A 20829-nucleotide genomic window follows, 5' to 3' on the forward strand; every position below is an offset into this window, starting at 1 on the left:
AAATTTCTCAGTTCACATACTGTTGAAACCAATAACCTGCTAGTATGTGAAATAAGCACAATTGTATGGTAGTTTGAACATCTTGTGGCATTTCCCTTCTTTTGATTTGAATGAAAACTGACCTTTTCCAGTCCTGTGGCCACTGCTGAGTTTTCCAAGTTTGCTGGCATATTGAGTGCAGCACTTCAACAGCTTCATCTTTTAGGATTTGAAATAGCTCCACTGGAATTCCGTCACTTCCACTAGCTTTGTTCACAGTAATGCTTCCTAAGGCCCACTTGATTTCATACTCAAGGATGTCTGGCTCTAGGTGAGTGATCACACCATCGTGGTTATCTGTGTCATTAAGACCTTTTTTGTATGAGGTGAGGTGAAGTCGCTCAGTCGTGTCTGACTCTTTGCGACCCTGTGGACTGTAACCTACTAGGCTTCTCTGTCCATGGGATTCTCCAGGCAAGAATACTGGAGTGGATTGCCATTTCCTTCTCCAGGGGATCTTCCCGACCCAGGGATCGAACCTGGGTCTCCTGCATTGGAGGCAGACGCTTTAGCCTCTGAGCCACCAGGGACAGAAAAAAAGCACACCTTTTTTGTATAGTTCTGTGTATTCTTGCCACCTCTTCATCTCTTCTGCTTCTGTTATGCACCTGTCCTAGAGTGTGCAGAAAAACTAACAAATTCATATATCAAATTCCTTCCATTATTAGGAGCCCTTATCTTTTTCACATTGTAACATGAATTCTGGCTCCCTCTTAGAAACAATGGCTTCTTAAAATCACTGTTATCAGGTGGCAGTTTTTATGTAATTGTCATAACTTCTACATGCATGAACATGGTCATTGCTGCTCACGTTGTAGTCATTTTAGTTAAATTATATTCATTGTTGAATTTATTTTCTATTTAAAATGTCTTCAAAAGCATAATGAGTTGACAATAAAATTTTTTTCTTTCTTAGTAGTACACAATACAATAATGATGTCATTGTAATTAATGACATTGGTGAAATTCAGGACCTTTCACTGGCTATGTGTAAGTATTTAAAGTAAATTATGGATAACATAACACCAGTACAACACCAGTGGAAGAAACCAAAGCTGTCTACACATGGATGGTAATGTTAGCAAAAGCTCAGCTTCTCTGTATACTGTTTTGAATCTAATCTTGGTGACAATTTTTGGGTGAAGTAGAAAAGAATGGCTTTCTTATTTTGCCAGGCAAAGGGGGACACAGCAGGTTCCTGCTTCAAAAAAAAATGCCTGTCACAACCCCAGAGGATTTGATAAAGGGTTTTATAACAATGGTTCAAGGATAAGGTCTCTGACAAGATTAGGGTGTGAGCAGGGCTTGTGCTCCTTTAATCTCATCTCAGGTGGTTGGTCTTCTAATCTTTTTGTTTTGTTTTCTCTTTCTTTTTTGAATTATGAAATTATGATAACACATTTACAGAAGACTTAGAAAATACAGAACAAAGTTACGTATAGTCCACTATATATTACAATTATTTTTTCAGTAGATAAATTAAGATTTTTAGTTGGAGTTTCAATATCAAACTCTTAAAATTAATAGAATAAATATACAGAGAAGTAGAAGGATATAGAAGACCTGAAAAGCACCATGAACCAATTCAACATAATTAAGATTTATACAGTTTTCACACAACAGTAGAATAAAATTCTATTCCAAAATGGCAACCCACTCCAGTGTTCTTGCCTGGAGAATCCCAGGGATGGCAGAGCCAGGTGGGCTGCCATCTATGGGGTTGCACAGAATCAGACACAACTGAAGCAGTAGCAGCAAGTTCCTATAGACTGTAAACTTCTAATCTTGATGAGCTTCTCTGGTCTCTTTAATCTTGTCTCAGGTAGTTACTTGGCTGATCCTCACTTGATTAGCAATTGTTCAAATCTGCCCTTTGGATGCAAGGAAAGTCATGAAGGCTGGAGTTTGTCTATAAGTAATGGGTGACAAAAAACGGCCTCCATGCCTGAGAGCCCCACAGCGCCCTGCCTGGTTTCAGGGACTGCTCACTTAGTGACAGACACTGACTCAATCTCATTCATTTAAAAACTATATTATTCAAGACTTCAGGTATATGCAATATTTAATACTGATATGATGTTGTTGAGTATTTAATATTCAAACATAAAAAACAGAAGGAATAGTAAAAGGAACTCTCTCTCATATGCCTACTACCCAGATTCAACAATTATCAACATGTAGCAAATCTTGTTTCATTTATATCCCTATTATTTATTATTTTCCCCTCCTCTATTTTATTTTGAAGGAAGTCTAAGACATTATATTATTTTATCCATAAATAGTTCAGTATGTATATTTAAAATTAAAATTCTTTGTACTTATAAATGCAATATAATTTATCATATCTGAAAAAAATTGTTAACAATTACTTAATATTATTAAATATTCTGTGATCAATTTTCCAGTAGTCTCAAATTTGCTATATGTTTTTTCTTTGAATCAGGATCCAAATAGTATCCACACATAGAAATCTTTTCTAATATTTTTTTTTAATTCTCTTAATCTCTAGCAGAAATCAGCAAAACGTTTTCTGGAAAGGATTAGATAATGCATATTGAAGGTTTTGTGAGGTATATGGACTTCCTCCAAGCTACTTAGTTCTACCATTGTAATACAAATCAGCCATTAAAATATGTGGATGAATACACATAAAAATTCTCCAGTAAAACTTTATCTACAAAAACATTGGATTTGGCTGAAGGGCCACAGTTTGGTGATTCCTTATCTATAGCAGTAGTTCTCAAAGTTTTGTGTGTATCAGAATCACTTGTGTGTATTAGTCACTTAGTCCAACTCTTTGCAACCCCATAGACTCTAGCCTGCCAGGCTTCTCCGTCCAGCCATTACCTTCTCTGTCCAGCCATTGCTTTCTCCGTCCAGCCATTGCCTTCTCCATCCAGCTATTGCCTTCTCTGTCCAGCCATTGCCTTCTCCATCTAGCCATTGCCTTCTCCATTCAGCCATTGCCTTCTCCAGAGGATCTTCCCAAGCCAGGGATTAAACCCTGGTCTCCCGAATTGCAGGCAGATTCTTTACCATCTGAGCCACCAGGGAAGACCATCAGAATCACTTGGAGGGCTAATAAAGAACATAGAGGCCAAGGTTTAATAAGATAGAGTCACCATGATTTTTTTGTCATGTTCCTAATCTATAAGTTCCTTCTTTTGAATGAAATTATTTATTTATTTTTGGCTGTCCTGGGTCTTTTTTGCTACATGCAATCTTTTCGCTAGTTGCAGCAAACGGGGGCTTCTCTCTAGTCACAGTACATAGACTTCTCATTGTGGTGGCTTCTCGTCACAGAACACAAGCTCCAGAGTGAATGGCTTTCTGTAGTTATGCAGCATGTGAAATCTTCCTGGACTAAGAAATGAACCCTGCCCATATGTCCTCTGCATTGGCAGATTCTTTACTGCTGTGTTTCAAGAGAGTGAGTTGTGAGTGGATGGTCATGTCCCATGCCTCAGGCAAGTCCCTGAGATGGCCACCAAGCGCAGATTCTTGGCTTTGCACAGGAAAGAATTCAAGAGTGAGCCATAATAAAGAAAAAGAAAGTTTATTCAGGGAGATACACACTCCATAGACCCATAGACAGAGTGTGGGCCATCTTAGAAGGCAAGAGGCAAGAGAGAGAAAGCAGAGGGTTGACAGTTTTTATAGGACTGGGTAATTTATAGGCTAATGAGTGGGAGGATTATTCCAGCTATTTGGGGGAAGAGGTGGGGATATCAGGGAGTTGGGCTCTGCCCACTTTTTGAACTTTCATGGTCAGCCTCAGGACTGTCATGGTGCCTGTAGTGTGTCATTTAGCTTGCTAGTGTATTACAATGGGGCTTCCCAGGTTGCTCAGTGGTAAAGAATATGCCTGCCAATAAAGTAGATGTGGGTTCAATCCCAGGGTCAGGTTCGACCCCTGGAGGAGAAAATGGTAACCCATATCAGTTTTCTTGCCTGAAAAATCTCATGGACAGAGGAGCCTGGTGGACTACAGTCCATAGGTTCACAAAGAATCAGACGTGACTGAGTGACTGAGCATACATGTATGACAACGAGCATATACTAAAGCTCATGAATTTGGGTAAACTCCAAGAGCTGGTGATGGACAGGGAGGCCTGGTGTGCTGCGATTCATGGGGTCGCAAAGAGTCGGACACTACTGAGCGACTGAATTGAACTGAACTGTTACTAAGGCTCAAGTTCTAGTGGAGGTCGACTTCCCACCATCTTAGACATACTTAGTTCTAGCCAGTCTGCAGTGTCTTTGGGCAATGTCATTGCTTCCTGCCCCATTCCTGTCTCCACTGGACCACTTTTGTTGTTGAATCACTAAGTGGTGTCTGACATTTTTGTGAACCCATGGATTATACCTATCCAAGTTTCTCTGTCCATGGAATTCTCCAGGCAAGAATACTGGGGTGGGTTTCCATTTCATTCTCCAGGGGATCTTCCTGACCCAGGGATCAAACCGGAGATTCCTTCATTGCCAGGAGAATTGTTTACCACTAAGCCACCAAGGAAACCCTCAGTTGAGTTCAGTACAGTCACTCAGTCGTGTCCAACTCTTTGCGACCCTCTGAACTTCAGCACACCAGGCCTCCCTGTCCATCACCAACTCCCAGAGTCCACCCAAACCCATGTCTATTGAGTCTATGATGCCATCCAGCCATCTTATCCTCTGTTGTCCCCTTCTCCTCCCACCCTCAATCATTCCAAGCATCAGTTCAGTTCAGTTCAGTGGCTCAGTCGTGTCTGACTCTTTTCAACCCCATGAATTGCAGCACGCCAGGCCTCCTTGTCCATCACCAACTCCTGGAGTTCACTCAAACTCATGTCCATTGAGTTGGTGATGCCATCCAGCCATCTCTTTGTCTGTCATCCCCTTCTGCTTCTACCCCCAATCCCTCCCAGCATCAGAGTCTTTTCCAATGAGTCAACTCTTCACATCACGTGGCCAAAGTATTGGAGTTTCAGCTTTAATATCATTCCTTCCAAAGAACACCCAGGGCTGATCTCCTTCAGAATGGACTAGTTGGATCTCCTTGCAGTCCAAGGGACTCTCAAGAGTCTTCTCCAACACCACAGTTCAAAAGCATCAATTCTTCAGCACTCAGCTTTCTTCACAGTCCAACTCTCACATCCATACATGACCACTGATAGCCTTGACTAGATGGACATTTGTTGGCAAAGTAATGTCTCTGCTTTTCAATATGCTATTTAGGTTGGTCATAGTTTTCCTTCCAAATAGTCAGTTCAGTTCAGTCGCTCAGTCGTGCCCCACTCTTTGCGACCCCATGAATCGCAGCACACCAGGCCTCCCTGTCCACCACCATCTCTCGCAGTTCACACAGACTCATGTCCATCGAGTCCGTGATGCCATCCAGCCATCTCATCATGGGTCATCCCCTTCTCCTCCTGCCCCCAATCCCTCCCAGCATCAGAGTCTTTTCCAGTGAGTCAACTCTTCGCATGAGGTGGCCAAAGTACTGGAGCTTCAGCTTTAGCATCATTCCCTCCAAAGAAATCCCAGGGTTGATCTCCTTCAGAATGGATTGGTTGGATCTCCTTGCAGTCCAAGGGACTCTCAAGAGTCTTCTCCAACACCACAGTTCAAACGCATCAATTCTTCGGCGCTCAGCCTTCTTCACAGTCCAACTCTCACATCCATACATGACCACTGGAGAAACCATAGCCTTGACTAGACGGACCATAGTCGGCAAAGTAATGTCTCTGCTTTTGAATATGCTATCTAGGTTGGTCATAACTTTTCTTCCAGGGAGTAAGCATCTTTTAATTTCATGGCTGCAGTCACCATCTGCAGTGATTTTGGAGCCCCCCAAAAATAAAGTCTGACACTGTCTGCTGTTTCCCCATCTATTTCCCATGAAGTGATGGGACCAGATTTCATGATCTTCATTTTCTGAATGTTGAGCTTTAAGCCAACTTTTTCATTCTCCTCTTTCACTTTCATCAAGAGGCTTTTTAGTTCTTCTTCACTTTCTGCCATAAGGGTGGTATCATCTGTATATCTGAGGTTATTGATATTTCTCCCGGCAATCTTGATTCCAGCTTGTGTTTCTTCCAGTCCAGCGTTTCTCATGATGTACTCTGCATAGAAGTTAAATAAGCAGCGTGACAATTTACAGCCTTAACGTACTCCATTTCCTATTTGGAACCAGTCTGTTGTTCCATGTCCAGTTCTAACTGTTGTTTCCTGACCTGCATATAGATTTCTCAAGAGGCAGGTTAGGTGGTCTGGTATTCCCATCTCTTTCAGAATTTTCCACAGTTTCTGGTGATCCACACAAAGGCTTTGGCAGAGTCAAAAAAACAGAAATAGATGTTTTTCTGGAACTCTCTTGCTTTTTCCGTGATCCAGCAGATGTTGGCAATTTGATCTCTGGTTCCTCTGCCTTTCCTAAAACCAGCTTAAACATCAGGGAGTTCATGGTTCACATATTGCTGAAGCCTGGCTTGGAGAATTTTGGGCATTACTTTACTAGCATGTGAGATGAGTGCAACTGTGTGGTAGTTTGAGCATTCTTTTGCATTGCCATTCTTTTCAGTTGGAATGAAAACTGACCTTTTCCAGTCCTGTGGCCACTGCTGAGTTTTCCAAATTTGCTGGCATATTGAGTGCAGCACTTTCAAAGCATCATCTTTCAGGATTTGAAACAGCTCAACTGGAATGCCATCACCTCCACTAGCTTTGTTCATAGTGATGCTTTCTAAGGCCCACTTGACTTCACATTCCAAGATGTCTGGCTCTCGATTAGTGATCATATCATCATGATTATCTGGGTCATGAAGATCTTTTCTGTATAGTTCTTCTGTGTATTCTTGCCACCTCTTTTAAATATCTTCTGCTTCCGTTAGGTCCAACCATTTCTGTCCTTTATCGAGTCCATCTTTGCATGAAATGTCCCCTTGGTATCTCTAATTTTCTTGAAGAGATCTCTAGTCTTTCCCATTCTGTTCTTTTCCTCTATCTCTTTGCATTGATCACTGAAGAAGGCTTTCTTATCTCTTCTTGCTATTCTTTGGAACTCTGCATTCAGATGCTTATATTTTTCCTTTTCTCCTTTGCTTTTTGCCTCTCTTCTTTTCACAGCTATTTGTAAGGGCTCCCCAAATAGCCATTTTGCCGTTTTGCATTTCTTTTCCATGGGGATGGTCTTGATCCCTGTCTCCTGTACAATTTCACGTACCTCATTCCATAGTTCATCAGGCACTCTATCAGATCTAGGCCCTTAAATCTATTTCTCACTTCCACTGTATAATCATAAGGGATTTGATTTAGGTCATAGCTGAATTGTCTAGCGGTTTTCCCTACTTTCCTCAATTTAAGTCTGAATTTGGCAATAAGGAGTTCATGATCTGAGCCACAGTCAGCTCCCAGTCTTGTTTTTGTTGTCTGTATAGAGCTTCTCCATCTTTGGCTGCAAAGAATATAATCAATCTTATTTTGATGTTGACCATCTAGTGATGTCCATGTATAGAGTCTTCTCTTGTGTTGTTAGAAGAGGGTGTTTGCTATGACCAGTGCATTTTCTTGGCAAAACTCTATTAGTCTTTGCCCTGCTTCATTCTGCATTCCAAGGCCAAATTTGCCTGTTACTCCAGGTGTTTCTTGACCTCCTACTTTTGCATTCCAGTCCCCTATAATGAAAAGGACATTTTTTGGGGTGTTAGTTCTAAAGGATCTTGTAGGTCTTCATAAAACCGTTCAACTTCAGTTTCTTCAGTGTTATTGGTTGGGGCATAGACTTGGATAACTGTGATATTGAATGGTTTGCCTTGGAGATGAACAGAGATCATTCTATCGTTTTTGAGATTGCATCCAAGTACTGCATTTTGGACTCTTTTGTTGACCATGATGGCTACTCCATTTCTTCTGAGGGATTCCTGCCCACAGTAGTAGATATAATGATCATTTGAGTTAAATTCACCCATTCCAGTCCATTTTAGTTCGCTGATTCCTAGAATGTCGACATTTACTCTTGCCATCTCTTGTTTGACCACTTTCAATTTGCCTTGATTCCAAAGAGTAAGTGTCTTTTAATTTCATGGCTGAAATCACCATCTGCAGTGATTTTGGAGACCCAAAAATAAAGTATGACACTGTTTCCACTGTTTCCCCATCTATTTCCCATGAAGTGATGGGACCGGATGCCATCATCTTTGTTTTCTGAATGTTGAGCTGTAAGCCAGCTTTTTCACTCTCTTCTTTCACTTTCATCAAGAGGCTTTTTAGCTCCTCTTCACTTTCTGCCATAAGGGTGGTGTCATCTGCATATCTGAGGTTATTGATTTTTCTCCTGGCAATTTCGATTCCAGCTTGTGCTTCCTCCAGCCCAGAGTTTCTCATGATGTACTCTGCATTTAAGTTAGATAAGCAGGGTGACAATATAGAGCCTTGACGTACTCCTTTTCCTATTTGGAACCAGTCTGTTACTCCATGTCAAGTTCTAAATATTGCTTCCTGACCTGCAAACATATTTCTCAGGAGGCAGGTCAGGTGGTCTAGTATTCCCATCTCTTTCAGAAATTTCCACAGTTTATTGTGATCCACACAGTCAAAGGCTTTAGCATAGCCAATAAAGCAGAAATAGATGTTCTTCTGGAACTCTCTTTTTTTTTCGATGATCCAGCGGATGTTGGCAATTTGATCTCTGGTTCCACTGCTTTTTCTAAAACCAGCTTGAACAGCTGGAAGTTATTGGTTCACATATTGCTGAAGCCTAGCTTAGAGAATTTTAAGCATCACTTTACTCGCATGTGAGATGAGTGCAATTGTGTGGTAGTTTGAGCATTCTTTGGCATTGCCTTTCTTTGGGATTGGAATGAAAACTGACCTTTTCCAGTCCTGTGGCTACTGCTGAGTTTTCCATATTTGCTGGCATATTGAGTGCAGCACTTTCACAGCATCATCTTTCAGGATTTGAAATAGGTTAACTGGAATTCCATCACCTCCACTAGCTTTGTTTGTAATGATGCTTCCTAAGGCCCACTTGACTTCACATTCAAAGATGTTTGGCTCTAGGTGAGTGACCACACCATCGTGATTTCTGGGTCCTGAAGATATTTTATGTACATTCCTTCTGTGTATTCTTTTTTTTCCTTTTTCATTTCCTTTTTCATTTTATTTTATTTTTTATTATTACTAATTTTTTTTACTTTACAATATTGTATTGATTTTGCCACACATCAACATGAATCTGCCACACCACCTCTTCTTAATATCTTCTGCTTCTGTTAGGTCCCTACCATTTCTGTCCTTTATTGAGCCCATCAGAAGTACTATTAGTTCCTTCTTCATCTTTTTCTTTTTTCTTATAATTTATTTGTTAAATAAAGCAGGTAATTTGTTCTTTAAAGTTTACCATAATTGAATCAAAAGGCTTGCTCTGATTCAAGTTCTTTTTATTTCTTTTTTGAGCGATTTGAGTTTTGTTGTTGTTGTTATTATTTTGGATTTTCTTTGAGAGAGTGTTTCAAGTAGGGAGGGCAAACATACTTAATAAATGGTTCTGTGTTTTTCCAACACTAGAGACATAATGTGTGACTGTCTTTTTTTCTTATTATTTTCCAGAGAGGATGCTCATAGAGTCACTGAATAGCAGAGCCAAAAGGCTCTTTAAATTATATAATAATCTTATTTTAGATGTGAAGGAACAGATACTTAGGGATAGAAAAAGATATGCCCAAAGTCATATAACACATTATTGATGGAACCAGTTTAATGAACTTATTCAGGTTTTGCTTTTATTTTTTCATGTTTGTTGAGGTTTAGTTGACAAATAATGCTGTATAATTTATGTTGTATAACTTATATACCATAATGACATTTGGTATGTCTATATTCTGTGAAATAATTGCCATAATAAAGCTAATTAGATGCCAGTTTGATCCCTGGCTTGTGAGGATCCCTTGGAGAAAGAAATAGCCACCCACTCCAGTATTCTTGCCTGGGAAATTCCATGGACAAAACAGCCTGGCAGGCTATAATCCATGGGATCGCAAAAGAGTTGGACACAACTTAGTGACTAAATAACAATATCACCTCATATAGTTACCATTTTCTTTCTTCCTCCCTTCCTTCCATCCTCCCTTCCTTCCTCGCTTTTTCTTTTTCTTTCTTTTTAGTAAGAACACTTATGATATACCCTGTTAGTAAATTTCAAGAGGAAAATGCAATATTGTTAACTACATTCATATTGATATATATTAGATCTCCAAACTTACTCATGTTATATACCTGAAACTTTGTACCTCTTGACCAATATCACCCTATTTTTCCACCACACTCCTCAGTCCCTGGCAATTACCATCATTCCACTCTCTGTGTCCGGCTTATTTCACTTAACATAAAGTCCTCCATGTTGATCCATGTTATTGCAAATGGCAGGATTTCCTTCTTTTGAAAAGTGTATTGATAAACCATTGTGTGTATACCCTTATCTGTTTGTCCATCTAAAGACACAGGCTATTGTGACTAATGCTGCAATGAACAGAGGAATACAGATATTCTCTTTGAAATTTTGATTTCATTTCCTTTGGATATGTACCTAGAACTGGGATTACTGGATAGTAAAGTAGGAATTTTGATTAGATGGTTTAGATCAGAGGTTATAAATTAAAATGTCTATAAAAACAAACTTATAACCTCCTATCTAAACCATTCAATCTAAAGTTATTTTTTCCTAAACTTGAGGCTTCTTAAGTGCTGTGATTAGTCACTCAGTCATGTCCAGCTCTTTGCAACCCCGTGGGCTGTAGCCCACTAGGCACATCTGTCCATGGGGATTCTCCTGGCAGGAATACTGAAATGGGTTGCCATGCCTTCCTCCAGGGGATCTTCCCAAACTGGAATCAAACCCTGGTCTCTTTCATTACAGGCAGATTCTTTACTGTCTGAGCCACCAGGGAAGCCCTTCTTATAACCTCCCTATAATACCTGTTTCTTTGTTTTAAATTTGATCTTCAAAAAGTTGTACCCATTTTCTCTAGTCTAACTGAACTAGGGAATTTAAGATTTCTTTGCTCTCAATTCATGTTACCAACTCCGACATAATTCACTACTCATGATGCCCTTATTTTTGGTTTTGTTCAACTTATTAACCAAAAATTATGCCTCTTAATGGTTTTCAAAATGTATAATAAAAGGAGAGATATCACATGGAAAGAAATTTCCCCAGAGAATAGAATAACTTTCAAATCTCATAAGAAAACCAAGAAGGAAAAGAATGTCTGAAATGAAATACCAAGCAAATACATCAGAGAAATATAAGGTAGCTTTAGCTTAAAAAGGATCCCATTGGGGCTGATTTCTTGACAGGAACTAGATACTAGATAAGGAGGCAGTGGGGTGCAATGAGATGACTGTAAGACTTGGAGCCCAACAGATACGGGTTTGAATCCCTGTATTGCCAAATACTCACAAATTGACCTTGACTAAGTGCTTTTTCCCTCTGTGAAACTAGGCTTCAGAGATCAAATACTATCCCTTTTGGAGTTATGGGATTAGGTGAACTGCATATTCAACCAAAGTAACTTTCTTGCAAAACTCTAAGAAGGAGATAAGCATTCATACATGCTGGAGGCTGTTGTCTCACTAGTGTCCTTGATTTGTTACTAGTGATTTAGCCATTCTGGATCCCTTGGTGGCAGCATGGAGTTGCTTTTCTGTTTCAACATCTAAACTATTCTGTCACTAAAGAATAAGGGTTAATTAATTGTGTAAGTATTTAAGGTTAAAAGGGATCCATCACCAGTCCAGCTATATCAAAGGCCAGTGAATAGTTACTGTTCATTATCGTCTGAATGGTACCCAGCCTTTGTCAACAGATTTCATTAGTATTTGTTTAAGGATTCAGTCCCTGTCAATTATCTACTCAGTGACTAGAGCCTGCCTCTTGATGCCAGTGAGTCTTTCAAGGGCCTTGATCTGGACAGGATTTTCCGTTTGGTTTTCAGTGAGCTATTCCACTGCCTTATCCCCTCAACTCACAACCAAAGTGACCAAGGGCCAAACAGTTTTTACTTGGCTGCCTGAACTACTACTACATGAAAGAGCACTAGAGTCTCTCAGTTCTATCAAAATAATTATCAGTATCTGCTCTGTATGAGGCACACACACACTTGGAAGTTATTTACCAATTAGTAGGAAAGGCAGATAGGAAACAGAAAATTGCAACATGCTAGACTTACCAATGGTGTCAATCAAGATGAGGACAGTGGGCTAAGAGAGCCCTGAAGAAGATGTCACCTAAAGTGTACCTCAAAGGATAAGTAGACATTCTTTGGATATAGGAGGATGGAGACATTAGAAACAGAGGAAATAGCATGAAGCAAAGATATGGAGATCTAAAATAGCATAATACAGCCAGAAAACCTTATCTAGGCAGTGTAGTATATGTGTCAACATTTTAGGATTCAGTAAATTAAAATGGACAGGGGGAGTAAATTTAATTCAGATGACCATTATGTCTACTATTCTGGGGCAAGAATCCCTTAGAAGAAATGGAGTAGCCCTCATAGTCAACAAAAGAGTCTGAAATGCAGTACTTGGATGCAATCTCAAAAACGATAGAATGATCTCTGTTCATCTCCAAGGCAAACCATTCAACATCACAGTAATCCAAGTGTATGCCCCAACCACTAATGCCGAAGAAATAGAGGTTGAATGGTTCTATGAAGACCTTCCAGAACTAACACCAGAAAAGGATTTCCTTTTCAGCATAGGGGACAGGAATGCAAAAGTATGGAGTCAAGAGATACCTAGAGCAACAGGCAAGTTTGGCCTTGGAGTACAAAATGAAGTAGGGCAGAGGCTAACAGAGTTTTGCCAAGAGAACACACTGATCATAGCAAATACCGTCTTCCAACAACACAAGAGACAACTCTACACATGGACATCACCAGATAATCAATACTGAAATCAGATTGATTATGTCCCTTGCAGCCAAAGATGGAGAAGCTCTATATAGTCAACAAAAACAAGACCTGGGGCTAACTGTGGCTCAGATCATGAACTCCTTATTGAAAAATTCAGACTCAAATTGAAGAAAGTAGGGAAAACCACTAGGCCATTCAGGTATGACCTAAATAAAATCCCTTATGATTATACAGTGGAAGTGACAAATAGATTCAAGGGATTAGATCTGGTAGACAGAGTGCCTGAAGAAATATGGATGGAGGTTTATAACAATGAACAAGAGGTGGTGACCAAAACCATCCCAAAGAAAAATAAATGCAACAAGGCAAAATGGTTGTCTGAGGAGGCCTTACAAATAGCTGAGGAAAGAATAGAAGAGAAAGGCAAAGGATAAAGGGAAAGATACACCCATCTGAATGCAGAGGTGCAGAAAAAAGCAAGAAGAGAAAAGAAAGCCTTCTTAAATGATCAATGGAAGGAACTAGAGGAAAGCAATAAAATGGGAAAGACTAACGATCTCTTCAACTAGCAAAGCTAACTCATACAGCATCATTTCATTCCTTTTTCAGTGATGTGTGGCATATTTCTTTTTTGCTACAGTCTTTATAATATAATTTTATAAAGTAATATAAATTTTTTAACTCAGAATTTTATGAAGGAATGTGTTGACCTTAAGCATTTTAAAGGGTTACAAAAATAATGTACAGTAGTAATAAGAAATGAAACATAACAAAGGTGTACCAAGCACAAAACCACTGTTTCCCTACTCCTCACATTTTATTTGTATGATTCTTAATATGTACCTTTTTTGTTATTAAACAGGGTAGGTAGATTTTGATTAAATTGTGGGAAGAGGCCCAATAGAAGGCCAAAGCAAATTATATTTGATTCCAAAGATAGTTAACTGTACTTTTTATTATTCTACTTATGCTTTATTTTGTAACTACTACTAGTCTGTCTCCCTGTGTAAACTGTGATCTTCTTGATAGCAGAGACAGGGTATTTTCATTTTTTCTACAGTACTTTGCACATAGTAGACACTCATATGTTATTTGAACTGAATGCACAGTAGAAAGTGCCATGAACTGGATTTTTTTGCTCTGCTTTCTTGTTGTGTTTTAACTCAGTGACCTGGGGCAAGCTGCTTCATCATTCTGTGTCTCAGTGCAGGTAATTCACCAGGAAGGTCAGAGACTGTCCCTTATGGCTCCTTCCAACTCTAAATTTTTGTAACTTTATATGTAGGCTAGAAATTATTTCCATAATTGTTAACCTTTTTTTCATATTTATATAGTGCTTGTAATTTGAAAAAAAAATGTGTATATATATATATGTATGTATGTATATATATATATATATAAACTAGTCCATCTCGGAGAAGGCAATGGCAACCCACTCTAGTACTCTTGCCTGGAAAATCCCACAGGCGGAGGAGCCTGGTAGGTTGCAGTCCATTGGGTCGTGAAGAGTCGGACACGACTGAGCGACTTCACTTTCACTTTTCACTTTCATGCATTGGAGAAGGAAATGGCAACCCACTCCAGTGTTCTTGCCTGGAGAATCCCAGGGACGGGGGAGCCTCATGGGCTGCCGTCTATGGGGTCGCATAGAGTCGGACATGGCTGAAGCGACTTAGCAGCAGCAGCAGCAGCAGCAGCAGCTGCAGCAGCAGCAGTGATCTCTCCAAGAAAATTAGAGATATCAAAGAAATATTTCATGCAGAGATGAGCACAATAAAGGACAGAAACTGCAAGGACCTAACAGAAGCAGAAGTGATTAAGAAGACATGAGAAGAATACACAGAATAGCTATACAAAAAGAGGTTTTAATGATTTGGATTACCACAATGGTGTGGTCACTCACCTAGAGCCAGACATCCTAGACTGTGAAGTCACGTGGACTTTAAGAGGCATTACTAGGAACAAAGCTAGTGGAGGTGATGGAATTCTAGCTGAGCTATTTCAAATCCTAAACGTGATGCTGTTAAAGTGCTGCACTCAATATGCCAGCAAATTTGGAAAACTGAGCAGTGGCCACAGGCCTGGAAAAGGTCAGTTTTCTTTCCAGTCCCAAAGGGCAATGCTAAATAATGTTCAAACAACCTCACAGTTACACTCATTTCACATGCTAGGAAGGTAATGCTCAAAATCCTTCAAGCTAGGCTTCAGCAGTACCTGAACCGAGAACTTCCAGATGTACAAGCTAGATTTAGAAAATGCAGAGTAACCGAGATCATACTGCCAACAACTGTTGGATCATAGAAAAAGCAAGGGAATTCCAGAAAAACATCTTCTGCTTCATTGACTACTTGAAAGCATTGACTGTATGGATCACATCAAATTGTTTAAAATTCTTAAAGAGATGGTTATACTCTGGTATACCCACCTTACCTGCCTCTTGAGAAATTTGTATGCAGATCAAGAAGGAAAAGTTAAAACTGGACATGGAACAATGATTGGGTCATAATTAGAAAAGTATTACATCAAGATGTATATTGTCATCCTGCTTATTTAACTTATATGCAGAATATATCATATGAAATGCTGGGCTGAATGAATCACAAACTGGAATAAAGATTGCTGGGATTAATATCAGCAACCTCACATATGCAGATGATACCACCGTTATGGCAGAAAGTGAAGAGGAACTAAAGAGCCTCTAGATGAGGTTGAAAGAGGAGAGTGAAAAGGCTGGCTTAAAACTCAACATTCAAAAACTAATATCATGAATGACACTTAGTCCCATCACTTCATGGCAAATAGATGAGGAAAAAAATGAAAACCATAGTGGATTTTATTTTCTTGGTCTCCAAGATGACTGTGGATGATGAGGCCTTAAAATTAAGACACTTGCTCCCTGGAAAAAAAGCTGTGACAAACCTAGACAGCATCTTAAAAAGCAGAGACATCACTTTGCCAACAAATGTCCGTATAGTCCACACTATGGTTTTTCCATTAGTCATGTACAGATGTGACAGTTGGACCATAAAGAAGGCTGAGTACTAAAGAACTGATGCTTTCAAACTGTGGTGCTGGAGAAGACTCTTGAGAGTCTTTTGGATGGCAAGGATATCAAGCCAGTCAATCAATCCTAAAGGAAATCAACCCTGAATATTCATTGAAAGGACTGATGCTGAAACTGAAGGTCCAATACTTTGGCCACTTGAAGAGAAGAGCTTATTCATTGATAAAGACCTTGATGCTGGGAAAAATTTAGGGAAGGAGGAAAAGCAGGCAACAGAGGATGAGATGATTGGTTGGCATCACTGATCCAATGAACATGAATCTAAGCAAACTCCAGGAGATAGTGAAGGACAGGGAAGCCAGACTTACTGCAGTCCACTGTAGCCTACCATAGACTGTAGCCTACAGGTTTCTCTATCCATGGGATTTTCCAGGCAAGAGTACTGGAGTGGGTGCCCATTTCCTTTCCCAGGGGATCTTCCCAACCCAGGGATCAAACCCAGGTCTCCCACATTGCAGGCAGACACTTTACCCTCTGAGCCACCAGGGAAGCCCAGTTACTACAGTCCATGGGGTTGCAAAGAGTCAAATACCACTTAGAGACTGAACAACAACCTATGGGTGTTATATGTCTGCAATTTTTAGATGGAGCCTCCCGGAGAGGTCATTATAATAGTAGATCCTTCTAATTAAATATTTCTAGGATACCTTTCTAATGCAATTTAGCTCTATTTATTTCACAACCTTCTGAGATGGATACTATTTTCACAAGTGGGAAAGTTTAAGCCCAGAGAGGTTAGGTCACCAACATGCACTGTTACACATCTAGTGGGTGACAGTGTTGGGATTCAAACCCAGGTCAGCTTCAGAGCCCAGGCTGTGCATTGAGATTGGAAGTAAGTGTCAAGTTACTGAAGAGTTTAATTGCTACTTTAAGGACAATTGGCAGTGCCCTATAAGTAATAGGAAGCCACTAAAGGTAATTTAAGTAAAGAACTTAATTAAGGACAAGAAAATTTTGGATTACAGGCCCTTCAGTAATCAAGCTAACTGATTGTGGCTTCAGCCAAATCTCATTCATTGGACCTCTATTTTCCCATCTATAAAGTAAGGATAATGCAAAAGTACTGTTCTTAAGGATCTCTTTTGGTTCTTTGAGCTCTTTGCCTCTCTAGCTAGAGCTGAGGAAGAGACTAAATTCCTGACTGCTAACAGTGGTAGGAACTTTCTCTATGTGCTTTTTCTTTATATATGCTGTAACTCTTGCCCTGGAATGCCATCTTGCTTCTTTTCTGTCCTTCCAAACACTATAGCCATCTACTTCCCTTCTCGTGACTTGTACAGTGCTACGAACTAAGTTAGCTATGTTTCACTTTGGCCCCTAATTAAACACTATCTTGTATTCTTTGCTAGTTGCTTCCTTTGTAACCTTTTCTAACCATTTATATTTTGGAACTCTCCTTTTCTTCTGCTTTGTAGTTTCTCTTACCCCCTAAAGCATCTAACACAGTTTTAGTTACAAGAGGGTCTTGGAAAAAATCTTATTAATCATTTTCTTTCTCTTCTGGCAGTGTGTGTGAGCACAGCAAAGAGAATCTTATGACCCCCTCTAACATGGGGGTGATCTTTGGGCCCACCCTCATGAGAGCTCAGGAGGACACTGTGGCTGCCATGATGAACATCAAATTCCAGAATATTGTGGTGGAAATCCTAATTGAGCACTTTGTCAAGGTATGTATTTCCTGTCCTCACCATCACTCCTCCAAACATGTGATACTTTCCCCTAGCCAATTTTTAAAGCTGTATCTTCTCTCTGGCTCAAGTTACAATGGAAAGAAATTCCATATGATATAGTGACATTTAATAGCATTGCTGACCTTGTGAAATTCATTTATTCAACAAACATTGCTTGAATATTCAACTATTTTTTTGTCAAGCTCCATGCAAGAATGTATAGAAGAAGAAAAATATCACTGTTCATATCTTTAAGGAATTAATAGTATAATATGGAGACAATTATGTAAACAGAGGAAAATGATAGGTGTAAAAATGGTATATGTACAATTAAACCATAAAGAAATGGTTTAAATCCCCTTATTTAAATCCCATCACATTCTGAAAGAATTTAAGGTGTTATATTTTTATGGTATGTAAAATATGAGATAGTGTACATTATAATTAGGTCAAATCAAAAGTGAAAAATAATGATACAGACAGAAAATAAACCCAAGGATGAAGCTAGACAAGAAATACTTATTGACAAGTCCTATACACTTGCCTGGAGAATCCTAGGGATGGGGGAGCCTGATGGGGTCGCACAGAGTTGGACACGACTGAAGTGACTTAGCAGCAGCATACACTTGCTGTGAATGACCCTACATTTGACTCTTAGCTTTCTAGCAGCCAGTACCCTCTTCAGTTCAGTTCAGTCACTCAGTCGTGTCCGACTCTTTGCAACCCCATGAATCACAGCACGCCGGGCCTCCCTGTCCATCACCAACTCCTGGAGTTCACTCAGACTCACGTCCATCGAGTCAGTGATGCCATCCAGCCATCTTATCCTCTGTCGTCCCCTTCTCCCCCTGCCCCCAATCCTTAGCAGAGCACAATTCAATAAAAAATTTCTTCATGGGGAGGGGACTGGTGATACAGTCCAGGTGGTATGTACAGTTCAAATTCAAGCTCTTAGGATAGGATACATTAGGTAAGATACATAGATTAAGCTGCTAAGACACCACAACAGCTTCAAGACATTTATTTCTTGGTTCTGTAACAGTTCAGCAAGTTTGTCCAGGCCTGATATGGTGATTTGACAAGGATTATAACTCAGGTTACTTTGTTGTTCTGTCATCCCTAAGGTGTTGCTTCACTTACATGACCAAATATCTTCTACATTATATCAACTGGGAGGGATGAAAGAAAGGAAGTGGAGGATATAGCTGTTTCCTTTAAGGCAATGACCTGGAAGTCTCACATATTACTTTTATTTACATACCATTTATCAGAACTTAATCTCATGGTCACATCTAGCTATAAGCTGCTGCTGCTAAGTCACTTCAGTCGTATCCGACTCTATGCAACCCCATAGATGGCAGCCCACCAGGCTCCACCGTCCCTGGGATTCTCCAGGCAAGAACACTGGAGTGTGTTGCCATTTCCTTCTCCAATGCATGAAAGTGAAAAGTGAAAGTGAAGTTGCTCAGTCATGTTCAACTCTTCGCAACCCCGTGGACCTACCAGGTTCCTCTGTCCGTGGTGGGTTGCCATTGTCTTCTCCACTAGCTTTCTGCTCCTCGGGGACCCTGGACTTCTTATCTACTGGCCTAGAAATTGACTCTCTTACAGGCTTGGGAAAGCCTTGCTTCAAACTTAAGTAGTATGATGAGTAGACTTACATTTGGGATATTGTGTGGATGGGGCTGTACTTCATACATGTAAGAAATACAGAATGAGAAAATTTTGGAGGGATGGAGAAAAAGCTCAATTTGGGCCATATTGGATTTGAGATTTCTGAAATATATCCAGAGATCAATATCTTAGAAGTAGTTGACTATGAATCCAAAGCAGGAATTGACAAACTTTTAAAAAATTAACTTATATTTTTATTGTAGGATAATTACTTTATATAATTTTGTTGTTTTCTGTCAAACCAATAAAATTCCATTGGCAAAACTGGCAGCAGACCTGTGAGCTATAATTTTCTGACTCATGGTCTGAAGAGCAAATATTATATATTGATTAACTGGTTTGGTTCATTCATTCAGAAAATATGTATTGAGTACCCACATTTGTGATGTGGAGAGCTGACTCATTTGAAAAGACCCTGATGCTGGGAAAGATTGAGGGCAGGAGGAGAAGGGGACGACAGAAGATGAGATGGCTGGATGGCATCACCAACATAATGTACATGGGTTTGGGTGGACTCTGGGAGTTGGTGATGGACAGGGAGGCCTGGCGTACTGCGGTTCATGGGGTCGCAAAGAGCCAGACACGACTGAGCAACTAAACAGAACTGAACTGAACCCACATTTGCCAGGTATTGTTTTAGGCACTGGAGATACAACCTTTATGTAAATTAGAAAAGCAGTGTCCATGTAAGTAAAATATATAGTATATTAAATGGTGATGACCATTAAGATGAATAGTAAAGCAGAAAAGGGGCATAGGAATGGTTGAGAGAAGTGATTTTCAAATTTTAAATACAGTGCCCAGGAAGACCTCATTGAGAAAATGACTTCTGAGAAGAGACCCACAAGAAATAAAGGAATAGTTCATTCAGGTGTCAGTGGAGAAAGCAATCTAGGCTGAAGAAATGTTAAGTAGAAAATCTCTGAGGCAGAAATGTGCTTATCATGTTCATGGTACAAAAACGAGGCCAGATTGGCTAGAATGGATGAATCAAAAGAAGAAACAAGAATATAGGTTCAGAGGAAATAGGGAGGGAGAGCTGAATAGATCCTATAGGGCCTTAGAAACCTTTGGAAGGAATTTGACTTTGCTATCTGAGAAGGATAAAGTGATGTTTTTGACTAGAGAAATGACATGATTTGACTCAATAGGAATATTCTGGATGGATAACAGCTGTAGGGAAACAAGGGTAGAAGCAAGGAGACTAATTAGGAACCTGTTTCAATAATGGAGTTAAGTGGTTTGTACCTCAGATAATGGTGGTACAAACAGTGGAGATGGTGAAAAATGGTTAGATTCTAAATAATTTCCAAGGCAGAGCTGTCAGGACTTGCTGATAAATCATATGTGGAATATGGAAGACAAAGAGGAGTCATTGATAACTTCGAGGTTTTATGTCTTAGCAACTGGAAGGATGAAGTTGCCATTTTACTATGATGGATAGGCTAAGGAAGGAGAAGAATTGGAAAAAAAAAAAGCATGAGTT

General features: G+C 39.7%; 1 protein-coding gene and 1 non-coding gene across 4 annotated transcripts in view; one reads left to right on the plus strand and one right to left on the minus strand.

Moving 5' to 3' along the window:
- OPHN1 (oligophrenin 1) overlaps positions 1–20829 on the plus strand; it is a 567594-nt gene that overhangs the window by 428174 nt on the left and 118591 nt on the right. For all 3 annotated transcript variants that reach the window (XM_040265770.1, XM_040265772.1, XM_040265771.1), the window contains exon 19: positions 17507–17666. In XM_040265770.1, the coding sequence (XP_040121704.1) occupies positions 17507–17666 (160 nt within the window). The remainder of the gene's footprint in view (positions 1–17506; positions 17667–20829) is intronic.
- Positions 498–569, minus strand: TRNAW-CCA. Its single transcript has one exon. It is a non-coding gene; the product is annotated as a tRNA-Trp (tRNA).

This window comes from Oryx dammah, unplaced genomic scaffold (assembly GCF_014754425.2).
Source record: "Oryx dammah isolate SB20612 unplaced genomic scaffold, SCBI_Odam_1.1 HiC_scaffold_23, whole genome shotgun sequence".
Classification (NCBI taxonomy): domain Eukaryota; kingdom Metazoa; phylum Chordata; class Mammalia; order Artiodactyla; family Bovidae; genus Oryx; species Oryx dammah.